This window comes from Podarcis cretensis, assembly GCF_951804945.1.
Source record: "Podarcis cretensis genome assembly, chromosome: 12".
NCBI classification, from domain to species: Eukaryota; Metazoa; Chordata; class Lepidosauria; order Squamata; family Lacertidae; genus Podarcis; species Podarcis cretensis.
The window spans coordinates 11,623,195-11,645,211 of record NC_137181.1 but is presented as its reverse complement, the minus strand read 5'-3'; the positions used below and the strand labels follow the sequence as shown (position 1 = coordinate 11,645,211).

General features: G+C 44.5%; 1 protein-coding gene across 11 annotated transcripts in view; it reads left to right on the top strand.

Annotated features, from left to right (window-relative positions):
• Positions 1-7,994: 7,994 nt before the first annotated feature.
• Positions 7,995-22,017, top strand: part of KMT2C (lysine methyltransferase 2C) — a 159,582-nt gene continuing 145,559 nt past the window's right edge. For 5 of the 11 annotated variants that reach the window (XM_079996277.1, XM_079996273.1, XM_079996279.1 and 2 more), the window contains exon 1: positions 7,996-8,819. In XM_079996277.1, coding sequence (XP_079852403.1) covers positions 8,629-8,819 — 191 coding nt within the window. In that variant the 5' untranslated portion in view covers positions 7,996-8,628. Of the gene's footprint in view, positions 8,820-22,017 lie in introns of all 11 variants that reach the window. The other 6 variants (XM_079996271.1, XM_079996270.1, XM_079996275.1 and 3 more) reach the window with 2 other exon arrangements.

Genomic DNA, 22,017 nt, shown 5'->3' with positions numbered 1-22,017 from the left:
ATTGCAATGGGAGAAACAACAGCCTTGCTCCCTTCAGCAGCCAGGATCCGGAGCAGTGCGGGAAGGGAGAGTAGCAACATGTCCCTGATTTGCATTTCATTTATTTTTTTCAAAAGCACATCTCTTATCTCCCAACGCCAACTTTGCGAGGCCAAACAAACCCAGCCGGGGGAGCCTTGGCAAGGCGTGACGCAGCAGCAGCAGCAAGCAGAAACAACAAGCTCGCTTTTGCAAAACAGCCTCGGCGGCGGCAGAAAAACACCACGCCTTGAGAGCCGCCAGCCAGCCAGCCAGCCAGCGAGCTGGGCCCGCCTGGGCGAATTGGGAAAGCGGCAGGCTGGACTGGCAGCTCCTCCCCGTTTGCAAGCCGGGAGGGGAGCAGGCCTCTCCTCCTCCTCCTCCTCCTCCTCCCCATTGGAGCTGCCTTGCCTTCCGCGATGCACATAGCAGGGGGGAGGGCGCCGGAGGAGAGGCTTGCAGGGGAGGCCAAGGCAAGGGAGGGAGGAGGGCGCCTTGCTTGCGCAGCGCTGCCTTTTTCAGATCCAGAGGAGGCGAGCAAAGATGCAAAGCCCGATCTTCCTCCTTTCTCCCCGCCTGGCTGCGTGTCAGGGCTTTCTGCCTCCTCCTGGGCCTGCCCGGTGCCCCGCGGGGGAGGGGAACCCCTGGCTTGACCTACTTTGTCCTAAAGTGGATTTGACAGGTTGGTCGCTGGCCCAGCTCCCTCCTGCCTGGTACCTCTCGCGAAGCAGCCAGCTTGCCAGCCAGCCAGCCACAGCTCTCTCTCGGCTTCACTCTCGGCCAACCCACGCCCTGCGTGCTTTCCCCGTTCCCAGGGAAAAGCCTCATGCCCAGGCTCCAGAAAAAACGCCTTGTGGTGCCATCAGGCTAAGGGATTATATATATGCATACAGTATGCTTTCCTTTTTAGAAAAGGTGTGTCTGCACGTTCCCATCCCACGCGCGTTTTCTCTCGAAGGGAGCCCTATTGATCCCGGTGAAGATGCTGGAAGGCCTGCTGTGGATCGCAGCCTTATTTTCATTGCCAGTCAACGGGCCTTTTATTTTATATTTTTCTTTATTTTATTTTTAATATTGATACAGCAAGAAAAAAGGGAAAACACAAATACCAAATTACACACAGGAATAACCATAGACACATAATTTTCTTAACAAACAATAAAACATATATTGGTCTTAACACTAAAGACCCAACTTCCCATCTAGTCCATATTTCGATTTCATATTACTTATTGCCAATACACACTTTTATCATAATTAAACTTTTTCTTAATATATCAAATTTCTTATATCTAGGTAAAGGTAAAGGGACCCCTGACCATTAGGTCCAGTCGTGGCGAATTCTGGGGTTGCGTCGCTCATCTCGCTTTATTGGCCGAGGGAGCCGGCGTACAGCTTCCGGGTCATGTGGCCAGCATGACTAAGCTGCTTCTGGTGAACCAGAGCAGCGCACGGAAACGCAGTTTACCTTCCCGCTGGAGTGATACCTATTTATCTACTTGCACTTTGACATGCTTTCGAACTGCTAGGTGGGCAGGAGCAGGGACCAAGCAACGGGAGCTGACCCCGTTGTGGGAATTCGAACTGCCAACCTTCTGATCTGCAAGTCCTAGGTTCTGTGGTTTAACCCACAGCGCCACCCGCGCCTCTTAATTTCTTATATCTACCTTGCAACTATTACTGATGTTCCTCGAATGCTGCCTTTTAAAAGGATCCAGATGCTTGCATGCGCACCATACATTTAAAGTACATCTCCCTCCCACCCCAAATGCATGGTAATTGTAGTCTGTCCCCCCACAGAGCTACACTTCCCAGCACCCTTAAGTGACAGTTACCAGGATTTTTTGCGGGGGAAGGGGGAAGCCATGTATGGTGAGTGCATATGTATGCACTGTTCTGACTAGGGAATATTATTGGGGTTTTGTTTTCATTTGCCCTTCAGAAAGTAATCTCTATGAATAGTGGGGTAGGAAATGAGCTGCTGCTTTGGAGGCACCGTCATGCCACTCTGGCACCTTATTGCCACAGTTGTATATGACTGACCACAGGTAAAAACAAAGCCAGAAAGAAGTCTGCCCCCACCCCCAAAAAAACACATTTACCTAAGTATTATAATAGTCACGTTCACTCCACTGTCATTAAAGCTGCTACCAGGTATGTAATCAGACACCTGATCTTAAGTCAGAAGGATAATGAGTAGAGCAAGGACATTCAGTATGTTTGTGGTTGAGAGAGACTCCAGGCTAAACCATCTCCCTCCCTGGGGCACAGCCAGATGGCAATAACTGGTGACTTGGGAGGGTGTTGAATCAGTGCATCAGAGTAGTGAGTGTCCATCTGCATTTGTCTTCCAGCGGCCTGAACAGCTGAGAAGCACCAGCTTAGGTTTGCAGTCCACAAATCTGGCCTCCTGTTCTAAGTCTGGAACTTGTGCAAGCCTTTTTCAGGGATATTTTCCACACTATTCAGTTGTCTCTCCCACCCACTCAAAGAAAACCCCCAGGTGTTATCTCAATTATTTTGTGCCACAGAACACACTGGGCCCATGTCTCTCTGCATACATCCAGCCAGATTTATATTTGTTGCTTGCACTAAATGTTGACAAGCAAACCGAGGAGGTTCTTTCCAAACAACCTATTAAGCAATCATCCCAATTTGTTTGCACCAAGTTTGCCAGGAGGTTGGATGAAGTCAATTTTTTATTGAGCGTTTGTTCTGATTTATTTGTTTGCGAGGATGGTATGCAATGTTTCATCAGGCAAGTGTTATCCCACACTTTCTGGTGCATTTTTCTGTCATTTTTCTTATTGTGAGAAGTCTGGGTTTGGGGAAGAAGGGTGTTGGCTTTGTAGTGCAAGAGCATCAAGTCAGATTTAATTGTGCACCCTGAATCTGTTGGTATATGATTGTATCCTTTCCCCAAACTGTGACAGCCTGGAATAACCCTAACTTTGTTATATATGATCATTGCTTGGAACCAAAGTAACTAACAGGGCATAAAGATCCAAATTGTGACTGAAACTTGGAAATAAGTGCCACGGTGCTTCAAAGGTAGCATATTTATTATTATGTATTGTATTTGTATTTCACCCTTCATCTGAAGAGCTCAGGGCATTTCACAGCATAAAAATACAAACTAAAAACACAAAATATATAATAAGAACAAGGAAAAAACCTAACTCATAAACCCCCCCTCCCACTTATGAGAATTTGCTGTGCACATATCTTCCTCTCAGGCAACTATTTGTGAAGCAGTGCTCCACTGAAGGTTAAGTTTTTTACAGTGGTACCTCGAGTTACATATGCTTCAGGTTACATACACTTCAGGTTACAGACTCTGCTAACCCAGAAATATTACTTCGGGTTAAGAACTTTAGGATGAGAACAGAAATTGTGTGTGGTGGTGGTGCCCCATTAGCTAAAGTGGTGCTTCAGGTTAAGAACAGTTTCAGGTTAAGAACGAACCTCCGGAACGAATTACCGGTAAGTACTTAACCCGAGGTACCACTGTGTATGTGTGTGTGTGTATATATATATATATATATATATATATATATATATCAGTAAGCGCGCTCTCTCTCTCTCTCTCTCTATATATATATATATCAGTAAGCTATATAATATAACTGAAAGGTTTAATAAAGTGGTGGTGGAGGAGCATATCAGGTGAGGCATTTGCAATAGACTTGACCTCATGCAACCCAAAACCTGCTGTAGCACTGCAAGTCCAGGCCTGCATCATACTCCAAAGAGGGCGGTACAGCAAAGCAACAGCTCTGGAGCACTCTTCCTACACTTGCCTGCGCTTATTGGTTACGATGGTCTGTCCTTTATTCTTTCCCAAGTGCTATTCCTTCTAGAGGTGCATTCAAACTAAGAGAGTTGTTCAACATTCTATAGACCACTTTTAAAAAAAGCTTTCATTGTACTCCAGCGATTTCACAACCAATAAGTATACGTTCAAATTATGTGAACTTGCCTGGGGAAAGGATGGTATCTGGTGGCCCTAAAAGATTTCAGTGCAAACTATATACCCCTTGAGGATCCTAACAATGTTCATTTGGAAGTAAGTGAGATAGTCCCAAGTATGCAGCTCAACCTTATACAAATTTACTAAAAAGTTAAATCCCACAAGGTTTATTGAGGTTTAGTCTGAAGCAAATGTGCAATCTCAGTTGTCTCCCAACACCCAAGGCAAGCCTCCAGAGGGTGTCCATTATAGAAGCACTCATAGCCTGCAATAAATGATTGTGCAATTGTTACCCCATGGCTTTTCTGTGAAAACTCTCTCCTGTTATCACACAATCACAGTGTATGCCATTGTGCAACATTTCATTGTGTGGAAGCCTCATAAAAGCTAGCACGACATACTCTGTGTGAAGGACTTTGTTGATTTGTCATAGGCTTCTTATATTTTATATATAAGAAAATGCACCAGTTTAGAAGCAGCAGTACAAGGATAGCCTTCCATATGTTGCTGGACTTCAGCTCCCGTCAGCTGGACTTCAGCTCCCATCATCCCAGCCAACTGGTCATGCTGCTTAAGGCTGATGAGAGTTGGAGTCCACATGTGCAGAGCCACAGGGTCCCCACTCCCGAGATATACAATACTTTGGAAAATGGACATGGATGTTGCATTTCTATCCATTTTTCCTTTTGTTTAATCTCTCTCCCTGTATGCTGCTAAAGCTATACCCAGCCATAAACTCACAAAACAGCCACACTCTCAGCCTCCGCAGCTCCATGCACAGTATGGGGAAAATAATGCTGTCTATCTTTCAAGATTATTGTAAAGCTTACTGAGATAATGCATATAAAATATGATATAATACACACTCAAAAAGCCATATACAAATGTTAAATACTATTATTATGCATAAACCAATAGCAACCCTTTTAAACAAAGCTCTACATTCACTTTGGATTAATGAAACTTTTATAATGACCACCAACTGTTTAAAAATATTGGCTAACATGAGATCACTGTTTGTTTTTGTTTTTTAAAAAATCCAAATTCTGCAGCCAGGGTCATGCAAATTATGCAATTAGAGTCATCCAGCTGCAATTTTGATTATGGCTACGCAGAATTCCTACTGATTTCAATGGGGCTTATTCCCATTAAATGGGGTTAGGATTGCTGCCTTAATTTACACAGGAGTAAGTCTTGTTGAATTCAGTAGCTCTTAGTTCTGAACAGAGGTGGCTAAAATTGCACTGTTATTTTCTGCCTCTAAAATCCTATGGCTCGTTCAAAAGGTTCGAGGGTTAATTCTTTTATGGCCCATAGCTCTGGTTGCATGACTCAGCAGTTGTGATGTGGTAACTCAAACAATAGTTAAACCCAAATCTAGTGTCAGGAGAAGGGGAGAAAGATTCTAAAAGGCCATAAAAAAGCAAAAGCAGCTTACTTGGTGCTAGATCAGGTGAGAATGACATGCACCCCACCTTCGAGGCAGATTTTTGCCCCTTTCAAGCTCCACCCCACTCCCGTCCTACACTGTCGCCCCATGTCCTGCTATCAGGACAGAGGACACCACGGAGCGAGCGTCTCCTCCTCCGAGCCAGTCTCGGGCTGTACTCTGGGACAAGTTAAATCCCATGTAATGAGGCTTAACCCCCGAGCCGAGCCTCAGAGAATCTGGGCAGGTAGCCAGCCAGCCAGCTAGGCCCCTATCCCAGGGGGAGTGGGGAGCAGGATTAGCGCCATCGCCAGCCCCCTCCACCTCCGCGCCCCCCCCAGCAGCTGCTGCAACCAGAGATGCTGGAAAGCATCCCTCTCCCCAGGCGATCTCCCTTGCTGGTGCCGCGCTCTCCCCACGCGCAGCCCCTTGCCAATCGCGGCTCCCCACCCTCCAGGCTTCAGTCAGTGAAAGCTGACCTGGGCGGGTCTGTAATGTTGTTGGACTGAGAAACTACAACCTACATGTGCGGGGTGTGTGTGTGTGTGTGTGTGTACAGCCGTCCAATCGACGGTGCCTTCTCTGCGCCCAGGTGCAATGTCACGCCCACGGCCTGCCAGCGCTTTCTTCGCGCACACCCTCCGCCGATCCCTCCCTGCCTTCCCCTACACGTCTGCAAAGCTATTCCCTGCTCAACCTCCGCTGACCTCGCAGGGGCTGGAACAATCGCGCGGCCGAAGCGCCTCCCACTTCGCGCCTGGGATCTTGTGCGAGAGGTCTGGGCAGGGGAGCGCAGCAGCGCAGCTGTTGTCAGGCGCTTCCACGTGTGCATATTTTGCAGAGCGCGCGGCGAGAGGCCCGCCCGCCCACACCCCCCCCAAAAAAGTCAGTCGCGCGTAGACGGCGTGTGAAAACAGTCAGGGAAGCAGCCTCAGTGGGTGTGGTCGTGCGAGGGTGGGGAAGTCGCAGCCAAGCCCGTGCCCAGCATTCTGATCCCCATTGGGAGAAGGTGGGGTTAGGTGTCCTTTTCACACCCAGACTGGGGACTATAGGAGCGAACACCTAGGGCCCGAGGTCCCTTCGGACTCCTCCCCACAAATAAGAAAATTGACGGGGCCAGCCCCCCTAAAGTTGATGGGCATCAGAGGTGCCAACTTGAATAAAATATGTGGGGGGGGCAGGTAAGTTCTCGCGGAGCGCACGCACAATTTGAATGGCATTGCCCATAAACTTGGGGTGGGGGCTCATATGTTTTCTTGGGGAGGACGAAGGGGCCTCAACCATCATTCAAATGGTGTGCTTGCATTCAGTCTTGTAATCGATTATGTGGGGCGGGGTTATTTGTTCTCCCCCAATACAGTATTTTATTCAAAGTTGGCACCACTGCGCTGGATGAAAAGAGTTCACTCGCTGGTTCAGCGCGATACTCTCTCTCTCTCTCTCTCTCTCTCTCACACACACACACACAGTGCCAATTTGAATAAAATATGCGGGGGGCAGATAAGCCCCGCCCCACATAATCGAACACAAGACGTGCACACGCACTGTCCATCAATTTTGGGGTGGGCCCGGCCCCCTCAAATATTTTATTGGGGGCTCCTCGAAGGGACCTTGGCTCCTATGCGCGCGCAAACATAGAGAGAGGCGCAAAATTCGCTTGCGACACATAAGCGAGGCAGCCGCACAGGGACAAGAAGTCCCTGCTTCCAATCAGTCGAGAGCGAGCGAGAGAGACTCATCCCGTCCCTGGATTCCGCGCTCCACATTTTTGCCACAGCCGCCGCCGCCACCACGACATTAGCCGCTGCCAACAGCAGCAGCAGCAGCAGCAGCGCCGCCCGTGAGGTCAGCGGCGGCGGCGGCGCGTCGAATGAGATGTCTGCGCTGAGAGGGAAAGGGCTGGCCGGTGGGCGGGCGACTTGGGCAGGCGCAGTGGGGGGCCCTGCCTAGAGCAGGGGGAGGGGGAGGGCGGGGAGTTCGAGAGAGGCCGAGCGATTGTCGCCGCCGCCGCCTTCCCCTCCCTCCCTCTTCTCGGAAGGTGGCTGCGCCTGTGAGGGCGGAAAACAACAACAACAGCGCGGCGTTTCGAGCCGGCGGCTGTCGCTGCTAACTGGGCTGTTGGCGCGCCTCAGCGGCTGTAGCGCAGCGACCACCGTCGCCACCTCAGGGAGGAGGGTGTTGAGCCCGTCAGCCGCGCGACACCCTCCCTCAGAAACTGTCTCCTTCGCCCCTCCCCCCCCCCCGGTTTCTGCTCTCTCTCTCCACAAGTAAAACTTCCTGGCTGGCGGCGTCGCGGGCCTGCCTGAGGGGAAAAGGAAAGAAAGGAGCGAGGGAAGGCGGAGGAGAGGAGTAGCCCTGTAATAAGCCGGCGCACACCCTAGAGCGACCCACCTCCCTTCCCCGACACACAACACACACACCCCACCACCACCACCACCACACACGGGCGCTTTCCAGTTGTACGTTCCCTTCCCTCAGCAGCAGCTGGAGGAGCTGTCAAAACTTCCTCTCAGCTGCCCTCCGCCCGCCCGCCCAGCGTCGGCCTCCGCCTCCTCCCCTTCCCCCGGGGGCGGGGGAAGGGCACAAGGCCAACGTCCGATGAAGCGGCGGCGGAGGCTGCCTCCTCCTCGGCAGCAGCAGCAGCAGCAGCAGCAGGAGGAGAAAGAGTCGTTCGTTGCCTGCGGCCGCCACCCTCCCCGGGGCCTTGTGTGAGGCGAGAGCGGGCGTCGTCGCGTGAGGGAAGAGATTCTCCTCAGCTGAGGCGGCGGGAGAAGCCGGCCTGCCCTGCGCGCGCCGGCGGTTGGTGGCGTCGCCGCCGCCGCCGCGGGTCGCTCTCCCCTCCTGCGCCGACCTCGCCGGCCCTCCCCTCCGCCCCGCGAGGAAAGGGGTCTGGTTGCGTGTGGGCTGAGGCGGGCCCTCCTCCCTTCGCCCTCCCCATGCCGCTACCTGCGCGCTGGTCCGCGGCGGCTGAGGCCAGCAATGCGAGGCGGAGGTAGGAGAGAGGAGGAGGAGGCGGAGAAGAAGAAGAAGCAGCAGCAGCAGGAGAAGAAGAAGACGACGACGACGACGAAGGGGAACAGCGGCGGCGGCGGCGGGAGCAGGAGGAGCGTCGGGATCGCCGCCCTCCTCCTCCTCCTCCTCCTCCTCACCCCCGTCCCCCAAGCTCCCTCCTCGCCCTCCATGTGCCTCCTCTCCCGTCCTGCTGACTAGGATGTCAACGGAGGAGCAGAGCCCGGCGCCGGCGGCCGAGCAGCCGCCTCCTCCACCGCCGCCGCCGCCACAACTCCCCGAGCCGGGAGCTCCCCCCACGGCGACGGCGGCGGCGGCGGCCGCCACAGACAAAAGACCTAGGGGCCGGCCTCGCAAAGATGGCGCTTCCCCTTTCCAGAGAGTCAGGAAGAAGTAAGTTCAGTGCGCGAGGGGATGGTGGCGAGAGGGAGAGGGGGAGAGAGAAAAGGGAGGCAGGGCAGGAGCGCTGTCAGCTCCAGGAAGGGGCTTCCTCCCCCTCCTCCTCTTTCCTGACCCAGTTGTCATGTCGAGAAGGGCCACCTCTGGCCTCTTTTCCTCCTCCATCCTCTCCCCTTTGCACTTTGCCTCCCCTCCCCTTCCTCGCCTGCTTCTGCCTTTCCTTTTGTTTATACTTTTTTCACTCCTCCCTGCCCCAGTGCCATATTGAGAAAGGCCCTGGCTTACCTTCCTCTCCTACTTCCTTCTTTCTTTCTCTTCCCCACCCCCCTGTTTTGTCACCGTCCTGCCATTCCCATTATTTCCCTTACTTTTAACTTCTTTTTGTTGTTCTCCTGCCCCAGGTTTCATGCTTGGAATCGCTCTCCTCTTTTTCTTCTCTCTCTCTCTCCTTTATTATCCTACTCTTTCTATTTTTAATTTTGTTCTTCCTCTCTTCTTTTGAGATTAGTTTCTCTCACCAGGTCTTTTCTCTTCTAGCTTACTCAACCTATGCTTCTCTTGGCCACACACACAGAGCAATATAGTGGGGTTTGTTTTTCCTTTTGTTTTGTTTTTTAAACCTGTTTTTAAAAGTCCGGTTTTGCCATAACAGGATTACTTTTGAAAACAAATTTCTTCTCACTCTCGCTGCATATAGGCAGCACGTCTATCAATCTTAGGATGGTGATTGTGTAATGGGAAGCTCCTCCCTAGGAGCTGTCAAAAGCCACAGCCAGGGGTATGCACAACAACAGGAGAGTGGCTGGGGGAAGATTGTGGTGTTTTGGCTTTGTCTCTTGCTACTGCCATCTTTCTGTTTGTTAGCATCCTGACAGTTAATGTGAAGAAATTAAATTAGTGTCTCGTTTTATGGTTCCGAGTACTTGAGTATTAATGAAAACAAGGAGCATTATGTTGTCCTTTGCTGAATCTGACACTGGAGATACAATTTTGTACTGAGGTTTGGGAGTACTTTGATACTAAGCATTTATGCTCTGTGTAATAATTAATATGGACTCAGGTAATGTACATGCTATAATTCGGTACTGGTCTTTGAAGCACACAGTTTTTCTGCCTCCAGTTAAATGGAAAAGAAAGGGGGTTATGGGTAGTAGCTAACTTTTAGAATATTACTTTCCATCTCAAAACAAAACAGACACTATGCTTTGCTTTCAACAGTTCAGATACTTGATTTAAAAAAAAAAATCAAAAGGATATGGGAAACCCCACTCATGTGGGCCTTGACTGGATAATGTATAGCTAAAGTTGACACTGCTGTTTTTATTGCATTTGCTTTATGCTGATACCAACTCATTCCTCCTTTTTATTTGATTGCTCAATAAAAGCAATCCTTTAAATTTTCAGGCAAAATTCAGAAATGTGATATTTTCATGTGCAGTTGGAAGAGAAAAATTAAGGAAGTGAGGAGAAACAACTCACCAGCTTTTTCATCCATGGCAATGTATCCAGGAGGCATAATACCATCAGTTATTGAAGACACCTCTATTACCTATTAGCTGTACTTGGTGTAAAAACTAGCATGAAGGCCTTGCCATTAGATGGCTTTCAGAAGTAATAGTGTGCAGCTACAGATATGTACTTGACCTGTTCTTAACGGTTTTTTTTAAAAAAATAAGGTTGTTTTTTAAGGTTGTTTTTTTAATTGCCTAGGAAGTAAGGTTGTGATGCAAAAGCGATTTCTATATTTTTCTATGGTTGCAAAATAGTCTGCACGTACACTGTGTATAGAAGAGAACATGGGAAGGTGCTGTACTGGGGAATTCATTTGGCAGGTTTCTGTTTTTGGAGTGCTGCTTTACACTAAAATGTGTATGAAATACACACAAACAAATGGATAACAAGAGAAATCCCTGCTTATTTGTGGCTACCATACATTCGTCTGAATTGCCTTGCCTTGGGGGAAATTGTGAGCATGGAGACGGCAGTTTTCAAAGAGAAGTTGTACAGTTGTTCCCCAACCTTAGATATCTTTGTTTACTTTTGTTTATTGTACATCTCACACAGAACATACTATAGGGATTCTGCTTGTGGCAGACTGCAACACTGAGGGAAGGAGATGGTGTTTAAAGTATGTAGTATGTGCCGTATTGGTCAAAGCCAGTATCATGGATTGTTTCTGTAATGGTATGTACTGGTAAATACAACTCATATGGTGGAGCACTGATGGAATGTGTTTCTCTCATTTTATAGACAGGCTTCCTTGCTGTGCACCAGCTGCAGCCACCAGAACGCATAAATGACATGGTCCTTACACAATGGACTTAAAATTAAGTTTAAAATTATGGAACTCCAGTCTTGATATTTATGAATGACAGCAGACTAGTCTGATTCTGACAACAAGCCTAGCAGCCTTCTTTCCAAAAGAGGCTGGTGGAAAAAGCTCCTGGTCACTGCTACCAGTTTCAGATTCAGTGGTTGAAGAGAATCCCTAGGCTATAGTGATGATGGGAGGATAAACCCCATCAATAGCTGGTAAGCATATCCCTCCAGGTTACAAGACTGAGGCAATGATGGTTGGCAGGTCTTGACTGGATTCAACTTCAAAGGCTTTGCCTGCATCCCATTATTGACCAACATGAGATATGAAAAAATAGAGAGAGTGTGTGTGTAGGTTATTGATGACACCTCAGCAGTCTCTACTTAGATGTGATTTCGGCCTATCTCCATTATGAATGGGAATCAAATGGAACATATATTGTAGGAGGATTTCTGAAACAACCATTCCAAAACCAGTCCCATGTGCTACCTGACAAGCTACTCCACAAATCAGGAACTTCTCAAGGAGCTATGCTATGGCAGTATGAATAAATGTTTAAAAAGGAAAAGTATTGGTAGATGCTTGTTCATGCAGCTTGCCGGATCCCCGCCCATGGCTTGTGAAAGCCACATGGGACAAGCAAGCTGCTTTGCTGATCTGTGATCATCAGAGCTTCTAACAGGGACCACACAACAGACCAAAATCCACTATCTTTGGAACCAAGTTTAAACTTTATTACTGATTTGTAGAAAGTTATTGCCTAGTTTCCAACCTCTTTCTTTTTAAGAACAAATAATTAGGCCAATTTATAAAGCTATTTTGTTTCTTTACCCATTCCAGTATGCTTTCCAACCTGCTTTGAGAAAATGCTTGTGATCCTTGCCCAAATTTTATAGAGGAAATTAAATTCCATGAATCTATTTACATAGCTGTTGTCAGTCATGAGGCACAGGTGATGCAAATGCCAAGTGGGATGTTGGTGTACTTCAGTGTTTTTAAAAAATTGTGATACAGTTGCCTATGTGTTGGTCAGCTAATGGTTAGAACACTGCAATGCAGTCAGTGTGGGGCTAACCTTGGGGTTGGTCTGGAAGCTGCAGCTGGTGCAGAACATGATGGCTAGGTTGCTTGTGGGGGCAAACCAGCATGTAACACTCTGCTTATAGAATTTGCACAGGCTGCCAGGCTGCTACCAGGCCAAGTTCAAGGTGTTGGTGCTAATATATAAGGCTGTGTATAGCTCAGGACTAGCTTATTTGAGAGACTGCCTTTTCCTTTATAGACCCAGTAGATCTCTGCAGTATGCAGGAAAGTTTTTCCTGCAAGTTACAAAGATCTCAGAAGTCTGCTCTGCAGTAACTAAGCAGAGCTTTCAGTGTGGATGCCCCTGTTTTGCATTCTTGTTGAGATATGGCAGGTGTCCACTATCTGCACTTTCCATAAACAATTGAATACTTTTTTGTTCAGACAGGCTTGCCCAGCTGGATAATTTGGTCTTCGCTTGTGACTGCCTATTTTGAGGTTTTTTATGTTTTTGTAATACATTGCCTTGAGACGATTGTATCAAAGGCAATTTCTAAATTGATGGTTATGGTAATATGCTCTCAGTAGAATTAGGATAGTTTTAGTTTCAATTGTAATAAAACATTTTTTTAAATAAAAAAAGTCATACACTTAACATCATCATATTTTTGAATGAAGGCTCTCAAAGTGAAGCTAACCAGCAAAGCTGAAATGTTAGTGCTATACCTGTTTATTTTGGCTGTGTGACAAAAATGCAGAATAAGTAACATAACAATTTTAATGATGTTTCTCTTACCAAAATTTTAATATTACTATACTGAAATGAATTCAGAAAAGTAATCCTTGCAAGCATGTTCTGGGTACTTCTGCAATTCCTACAAGACTTCATATTAATATTTTATAGTAACCCATATAAGCAATAATTATGATTATTAATTCAAAGTGTCATAGGTCACATGAAGGCAAGAAAATTTAAAATAATTAAGTAGGGTAGCATGTTGTTTGGTGCTTAAAAAGTAACGGCAGATAGATCTTACTATAAATGCTGCATCATATTTGCATCATATTCAAGTTCCAGAAGGTGCAGGAAAAACTCACTATAATGACATTCCCCTTTCAAAACAGATTACTACATAAAGTATCATTTTCCTTTTTCTAGTGGGATTATGCTTAATTCAGATGTCTAGCATGTCAATAAGATTGCTTTGTGTGTTCTGTTATAGAGAGTAGCCAGTCATAGTGGTAATATAAACAAAACCATTATTGTACTGTAATAGCTGAACATATGCGTGTGCAACTAAGGTCTCAGCAAGCCTGCTTTTTGAATGTTGACTGGTATATTTGTTGTGAATGCATATGCAACACCTTTTTGGCCTGTTCCAAATATAGCTTTTCACATTATTCATATTGTGAAGTGAATGTAAAAATGGACCTCTTGTAGGATGAAAACAGTTGTATGAATTTATCCAGAGAGTCTAGAAGTAGTTGAAGTGCCTTGTGAATGAAATGTGGTGCCGTTAACTGGCATGGCATTGCCCTTTATAAGTAGAAGACATCCTATCAAAAGAAACTTTTATTAGCTGCAATCCAACCAAGAGTTAGGATTATAACTAAATAGCTTCTTTCAATAAACCAAAAATTGTATACTCATTTGGATTAATTTTGTTTTGGGGGTGGGGACAACATGCATTTTTCTATTAACTGCAAATCTTATACATGTTTGCCCAGAAATGTCACTGATTCAATTGGCCTTGTTCTATAGTAAGTGTGTTTAGGTATGTAACCTAAGAATCTCAACATGATTATTAGTAATAATGATGCTGTGATTGTTAATAATTATTTATGCATTTCCCATTCTTACTAAAACTTAACCCAAATGGGAGTACAATTTCCAATCAGCTGAAAGAAAAACTCTGACACATGAGCCCTTATTATGATTAGTAGAAATATTTGCTATTAAAGAATGATGGGATAAACTATTCTGCTATTACATAATAACAATTAGAAATTTCCATATCAAGTCATGAAAATGCACCCTTTTATTAGAATAAGTTGAAATGCTGCTTGCATTCCCCCACTTGAATTTACAGAGGCAAAATCTCATAGACTTTATTTTATAAATATAGAGTGTTGGCATATGTATAAAACCAAACCTCTACTTAAAAGTTTAACTTGATATCATTAGAAATTTTACTTGCTCATTCACCCCAAAGCCATAAACAAGTCTATCAGCTTGTATTTAGATACCCTACACTAGGATAGAACCCCCTTATGTTAACATCTGCATCTCACAATGGCAAGGTGTATTCTACCCAAAGACGCTTCTAAGTTTAGAATGAAGGCAGCAGATGGTGATGAGATGGGTGTAGCAAAACTAACAATGAGAGAGCTGTGAACAGCACAATGAGTTACTGGGCATAGCATGTCAGGTGCTTAAGCATTAGTTCTTTTGTAGGTATTGCATCTTGGATTCATAACAAGACATTTCTTGAGTGGTGGTGTAGTTGAATAGTTGTGTAGATTTCCTCTCTCCCACTAGAAATGTCTTCAGTGCCTAGGAAAGGCTTGAGTCTAGAAATATGGTCCATGTAGCACATCATCTATAGGGAGAGAAACTAAAGGAGTTAGTAGATGATGAGGTGAAGATGTTATCCTTTCTCCTAGGCTTTTAAGTTTGTGTGTGTCTCTGTGTCTCTCTGTGTGTGCTCTTTCTGTTTTTGCAAATCACCCAGGAAGCATGGCTGAAAGGCAACATGTAAATTTTTTAAATTAATAAGGCTTTAAATCTTTGTTTTTTCTTTAGTTCATTGCTCCTGTTGCCCATTCCTGGGCCACACTGAATGGAGCACTATCAGAGCTAAACCAGTATAAAGCACAAAATTTTAATTATTTAAAAAATATTTATAGGGTGCCTTTCATTCTGTCCCTAAGACTTATTAATCTTTCTGACCTAAAGGCAGGACAAAAAGCAGGACCCACAATATCAGTTTCAAAACACAGGACATTCTTCAAATAACCAGACCTCAAACCATTTGTGGCTTTAATGAGCATGCCCAGGTATTTAAACAGGGCCCAGAAATGCACCAGCAGCCAGTAGAACTAGCACAGAATTGGTGTGATAGAGTCATATCACCTAACTCCAAAGAACACTCAAATGGCCATGTTTTATACCAGCTGAATTTGCTGGGTCATTTTCTAAGGCAGCTCTGTGGTAGAGCACATTGCATTCTAGTCCAGTCCAGGAGCCGGTGGTGCGGTGGTCTAAACCACTGAGTCTCTTGGGCTTACTGATCGGAAGGTCAGTGGTTCAAATCCGCAAGTCGGGTTGAGCTCCTGTTGCTATGTCCCAGCTTCTGCCAACCTAGCAGTTCAAAAGCAAACCAGCACAAGTAGATAAATAGGTACCGCTGCGCCTGGGAGGTAAATGGCATTTCCGTGTGCTCTTCTTTCTGTCTCAGTGTTCCATTGCGCCAGAAGCAGTTTACTCATGACCTGGAAAGCTGTCTGTGGACAAATGCCAGCTCCCTTGGCCTGAAGCGAGATGAGCGCTGCAACCCCATAGTTGCCTTTGACTGGACTTAACCATCCAGGGGTTCTTTACCTTTACCTTTTTAAAAATTCTAGTCCAGATATAAACACATACATAACTACATTGACCCATTTTCTTTAGGTAAGACAGATCCACAGTAGACTAACAGCCTAATTTCACAAAAGGAAGGGCTGGCTACCACTAGCCTCTCTACTTATGTAGACAGTGCTGAGTCCAGAAGAGCCCCCAAACTGCAAAACTGTTCCTTTGGCGGAAATGCAACTCAATTCAAAATTTGCTGTACCCCTCTACTGAGGTCATCTGATTTCTCTACCCATAGCATATCTGGATTATGCTTCAGCTTGTTCACCTTCACCTATCCCCAAATTGCCTCCAAAATTCTAGAATTCCACAACAACCCTGGGATTTATAGGTGGAAAACAAATAGCTATATTTTATCAGCATACTGATGACATTGCAGCCCCAACATCTGGATGACGTCCCCAGCAGTTTCATGTAGATATTAAACTGTGTGGACAAGGTGGAACCCAGTAGCACCCTGTCTGATGAAGGCACTGGGGCAGAAATCCCCCAGCACCGCCTTCTGAGACCAGTCCTTCCTGGAAAAACTGGAGTCACTGCAGTGCTATGCTTCCTCAGCAGGGATGGTGGACAAATTAATTTGCTCCATATCTGGGAACAAATTGACTTGCTATGAACATTTTAGACCGTTGTTTACATTAGAAATCATTTAGTTTGTATCTCTTCAATCTGCTACTTACAGTTCAATAAAGTCTGAGGGCAACCCTTAAACTTTACCCCTTTCTTAATACAGTGGTACCTCGGGTTAAGAACTTAACTCATTCTGGAGGTCTGTTCTTAACCTGAAGCACCACTTTAGCTAATGGGGCCTCCCGCTGCTGCTGCACCACCGGAGCACGATTTCTGTTCTCATCCTGAAGCAAAGTTCTTAACCTGAGGTACTATTTCTGGGTTAGTGGAGTCTGTAACCTGAAGCGTATGTAACCTGAAGCGTATGTAACCCGAGGTACCACTGTACCTTGTTGTCTAGCAGCACACTGATATTAGAGTAGAAGGAAACAGACTGGGGGTGGGGAAAGCTAATGTCAAAAGTGAACGGAAGATAAATATTCACCCAACCATCCCAACTCCTACTGTGGGTGATGGTACTGAAAGCAGTTGAGAAATCCAGGAAAACTAATAGGATTGCACTACTCCATCCATTCTCTGATGTATGCCATCCATTAGAGCAATAAAGGCTGTTCCATCCCAAATTTTTCATTCTAAAATGGGATTGGAATGAATTCAAATAATCAGTTTCCTTGAAGCTACAATGATTTTTTTTAAAAACAATCAGTCATAAATCTTAGACTTGTTTATGTATTGTAGCTACTTTTAAGGTATTACCTTCTACAACCAATCATGTAAAATATTAATATAATATATAATTTTGATACAATGCTAAATGAATAATGAAAGAACAATGGAAGTTCTCCATAAAAGTGGAATTTCCCTTTCTCCTCTTTAACTGTTCCAGTACATCTTTGTGTACTCTTACTTTTTTATAGGTGTCCTTTGTTTGGTTTTCTGCAATCCACCCAACCACTTTTTATTTGATTTTTACATGTGTAATTTGGATTGCGACTTCTCAGTAAAATATAGTGTTTTCTTCACTAAAAAGCATGCAGTGACCAGATATAATCCAGATATTAGGTGATGTTAAAACACTAAGCCAGGTATAAATAACTTGATGGTGGAGTTAATGCCTTTTCATAAGGAAAAGAGAAAGTGAGAGCAACACCAGTTGATGAGGAAGCCACTAAAAGGTTTAATTACATGTAATCCAGAAGACTGGATCTAGAAGACATCTAGGAAGAAGAGGCAATATAATTATACATTACCTAATTGTGTGGGATCAAAACACAATATACATAAGCTTTGGATCCTGATTTAAAGGACTCCATAAACTTGGTGATACTTCTGTAGATGCCACCCCCCCTTACAAGCTGCCTTTAAAACTTTGGGCATCTTAGGAAGCATCTTCACATGCTGTGAGAAAAGTTGGTTTGTGAGGTGGAAAAATTAAAAGTTCCATTGTATGTATATAAAACCTTATATATGCCTGAAGGGATTCATGAACCTGGTTGTGAATGTGGTGTTTTTCCAATGAGGTGTACAAACATGGAAGCCTGCTTCTATATGCATACTTCCTTTAGCTGGATCAAGGGATCTATGTGTTTCACTGTACTCTGAAAAAAGGTTGGTTAGGCATATCTTTAACATAGATTCTGACTTGTTTGCCTTTAGTTCAGATTCCTTATTTTTGCCTGTAACTTTGGAGGTTGATATATTTCTGAGTATCTGTTATGATGGATTGATTATTTTTTGTGTTACTATAGAACTGGCTAACTTCCAGTTGTGATTGTGGAAATAACATATTTTGTTACTTCTGAATATTATTAACTTGTTTTCCTGGGACTTTCATAGTAAAGGGAAGCACATTTTGGTCTCTGTCACCGACCAGAGGATCAGGGGGCACTGGAATGTTGCATCCCATGCCTCCTAGTAAGAGCTTCATGACAGGGGAAAGACCAGCCTGTCTCATTCATTAGCCAGAGAAGCAGCTGCTGCAGGTAACTTGCGCCCCTTCCCATGTCAGAAAGAACACTCTGCTCAAACAGTTGCCCTGGGGTCACAGAAGCATAGAGGGAGAACATTCTGGTCCCATCCTTTGGCCAAAGAGCAACAGCCACTAGTTCACATGAGAACAACAGCAAGGGAAGATCTGCTTGGCCTGAACTGGATATAAATGCCTGCTTATACCTCAATAGCATCATTCGACTGTAAACTGATCCCCCCTTTCCTTTCACTACCCTTCCTTTGCCCATCTTGTCTTCTTAGATCTTCCCATCATGTTTACAAACTGACTCTCACTTTTAAAAATTGATATGAGCGACTTTGGGGGATAATAATTGACTGAAAAACATGATAAAAGAATAGCTTGACACACACCCTGAGCTTCCCTTTTGAAGCGCAGAGTAGGCACAGTCATTTGTGCAGGTCCTGTCCAAAGTTATGGGACTGAGCAAGCAAGTGGGCACTCCTGTAAGTAGGCTGATTCTGCTCATATTGTCACAACTGGTATCACATCCTTGAGGATGGAGGTCAGGGTGATAGTGTCAACTCACTGTTGTACCTATACTCAAGGTACCTCCCCATGGCAGGGATCACTCCGCTAGCTGGAGGTGGGACAGTTACCACTCCATCCGAACTTGGGATGTCCACTGTTGCTGAGGCAGGCCTTTTTCCTGACAATCGACTTGGTCACTCCCTAGCAACTAGATCAGTACCCCCCAAGCCACTGTATCCTTCTCCAGAATTGGTTTCCAGACTCGCATCACGTTCTTCTACCCCCACCCCCTGCCAATAAGTCTTTGTGGGGCTCATGACAATTGTTTCTTTATGAGGGTGAGCAAACTACACCACCTTGAAAGTGAGCCTGTTCTGTATTAAAATCCTTGGACTCCAAGGAATGTTTATTAACTATCAGCTGATGGCAGAGATTTGCCTCTTTTGACAGGATAGTTGAGTGGGTGAACCCTGTGCATTTAATCTTGAATGAAACTGATTATCTTGACCCATTTTATTCTAGTTTCAGGCCTGATCTTGGCATGGAAACTGCTTTCATTGCCCTGATGGATTACCATGATGGATGGGAGATTTAGAATGAGATGTCAGTGTACTTTATGCTGATGTCATCCAGAGCTGCTGCTTTTCAACCCTAACCACTGCTTGGAATCATGAATGGATGAGGGCCAATACAATAATATTCAGTCCATATAAGATGGAAGTTCTGTTGGTAGATGGCTCATCTACCAACTCATCTCCTCCTCGCTGCCAGGGACCTCCCCACAGCCTACTCATTCAAAGCTGAAATCCTAAATCTGGCCTTTGCTTCTGGCTACTATCACCCTGCACAGAAGGGCCCCCACTCACTCTTGCTTGGCAGTCTTGCCCTCTGATGGTTTCCTTGATGGGCCATCACTGGCCTTTGTTCTCTGCTAATGGCCCATCCAGCTGGCTCTATGGAGCTTGCTGGGCATACTAGCATAACTAAATCCAGGGGGTTTGGCAAAGTTTAATCATACCTTGACTAATTTTAGGTAAAGGTAAAGGTACCCCTGCCCGTATGGGCCAGTCGTGTTCGACTCTAGGGTTGTGCGCCCATCTCACTTAAGAGGCCGGGGGCCAGCGCTGTCCGGAGACACTTCCAAGTCACGTGGCCAGAGTGACAAAATAGTATTTTTTAGTATTTTACTAAAATTAGTAAATTTTACTAAATTTTACTAAATTTAACTTTTACTAAATCCAGGAATTATGAGCAATCTCCCCCTCCCCCAACATTTCTTGTGCTATTTTTCCTTATGAGAAAGGTAGCATAACAGAATTCATTGTATAAATATTCTGTAATATAGAAGAAGCAATTTTAAACTACAATTTATTTTTTAAAGTCAACTGACATGAAGTATCTCATTAAAAATCCTTCAGTGTGCATAGTAATACCTCTGAAAAGATGACAGATACTCAACACATTTGTAGTTCTGGGGTAAGATATCCCAGCCTCTGTATCTCATAGCTATTGTGAGTTATATATGTGTTTAAACTCCAGCTGACCAGCAAGCTCTTTCCCTAAGGGATGCCATGATGTCATATTTTATGACATCATGACACATGTTAGAGGGAGCTTGGAAAAAATATTGTCCTGTTAATCAAGGACCTAGGTTTTTACACACAATGCATTTTTTTTATCCTTCACCCCAACATTCCTGATCTTCATACCTTTTTATATGTGAATTTATGTATAAATATTATCTTTGTGGAATTCTTTTTCTGGATATACACTCAGCTGAATGACACAAGTTGGAATGTTTTCCCATTGCCAATGTGTTGTGGGTGGATGGGGAGTGAAGCATGTATTTGTTTTCTTTATTAAGTTATCTAACCTTTAAAAATTTTAATTAATATTTCTAACTATTTTACACAACACCAAGTGTCAAATCTAGGCTGGTTTCAACACTAGAATTTAAATCAGTCAAACAGGCTGTGTTCTAGTCCATATGAGGCTTATTTAACCCCTTATGCATACTCAGTGTGTAATATTATTATAAGTGAGAATCAAGTCTCTCTCATCTTTCACAAACATTCTGTGGCATAGATAGCATTGATAGTAGAGTGGCTGTTAGCCCAATAGATTTTATTATATTTTCATTTCATCATATTTCACTTTTCTGAGCCAACATAAAATGGTATGCTGATGGAGGGTGGTGGATTGGTCCTTCTTAATTAAGTAGTAGCCACTGTTTCCAGATTAAAATTTGTTGTATTGTAAAGGACTGGACACGTGATGTAAATCTTGCCCTGACTGCACTGAAGTTGCATCTGATACAGTGCAATTTTGCTGCATCTGACACAAAGTGTATCTATAAGGTTGGTGTATCAATTACACGTGCATTCTGATTCTATTCGTTTCTTTCAAAGTAAGGCCCACAGATTTTCGAGTTTTAAAATTACAATCATAAGTGTTCCAAGTCGATGAGCATAAGATTACAGCCTTGTCTTTTTAACCAAACAGAAATTTTGCATTATTGGGGAAAGTCTGAAATAGCTTAAGTTAAATAAAAACTATTCTTGTTTTAAAAACCATATGAATTTTAGGCCGAAAAATAGGTTTCAATTTTGGCATGAAGATAATTGTTGATTTTCTAATAATCTAAAGAGTAGTATCAAGCTTATTTAATTTTGCACAAGTTAACATTGCTTGAAACATACAGTGTCCTCCTTGGTTTAAGACCTTGTGGTGGATAGGTTAGTTTTGAAGGATAGCTGGGTGCGTTTGTGATATTTTTAGAGGACAAGCTCAGGAATAAAAACTCAAGTGAAATAAAAGTTACATAACGCTTCCTTTGTTTCTGTTCACTTGAACTGTATTTTTGGCAGAAGCTAGTTGAGGGACTGGAAAGGGGACAGAGAAAGAAATGGTACCAGTGTGTTGAGAGTAAGTTGAATGAAAACTCTACTTTAAAATTGTATTGTAAGGTTAACACACATACATTAGAGGTGGAGAAACTAAGTTCTTTAGCAAGAGAAAAAAGGCCTCTCTTTCCTTGCTTAAGGAACTATTCACGGGAGACAGACTGAAGCCCCTAACGGCCTGAGATGACAGGTTTCCTTCCTGCTTTGAGAGTATCCACAGGCTTTTGGACACGCAGCTCCTAACGCAAATATGAACGTGAGGTTCCGTC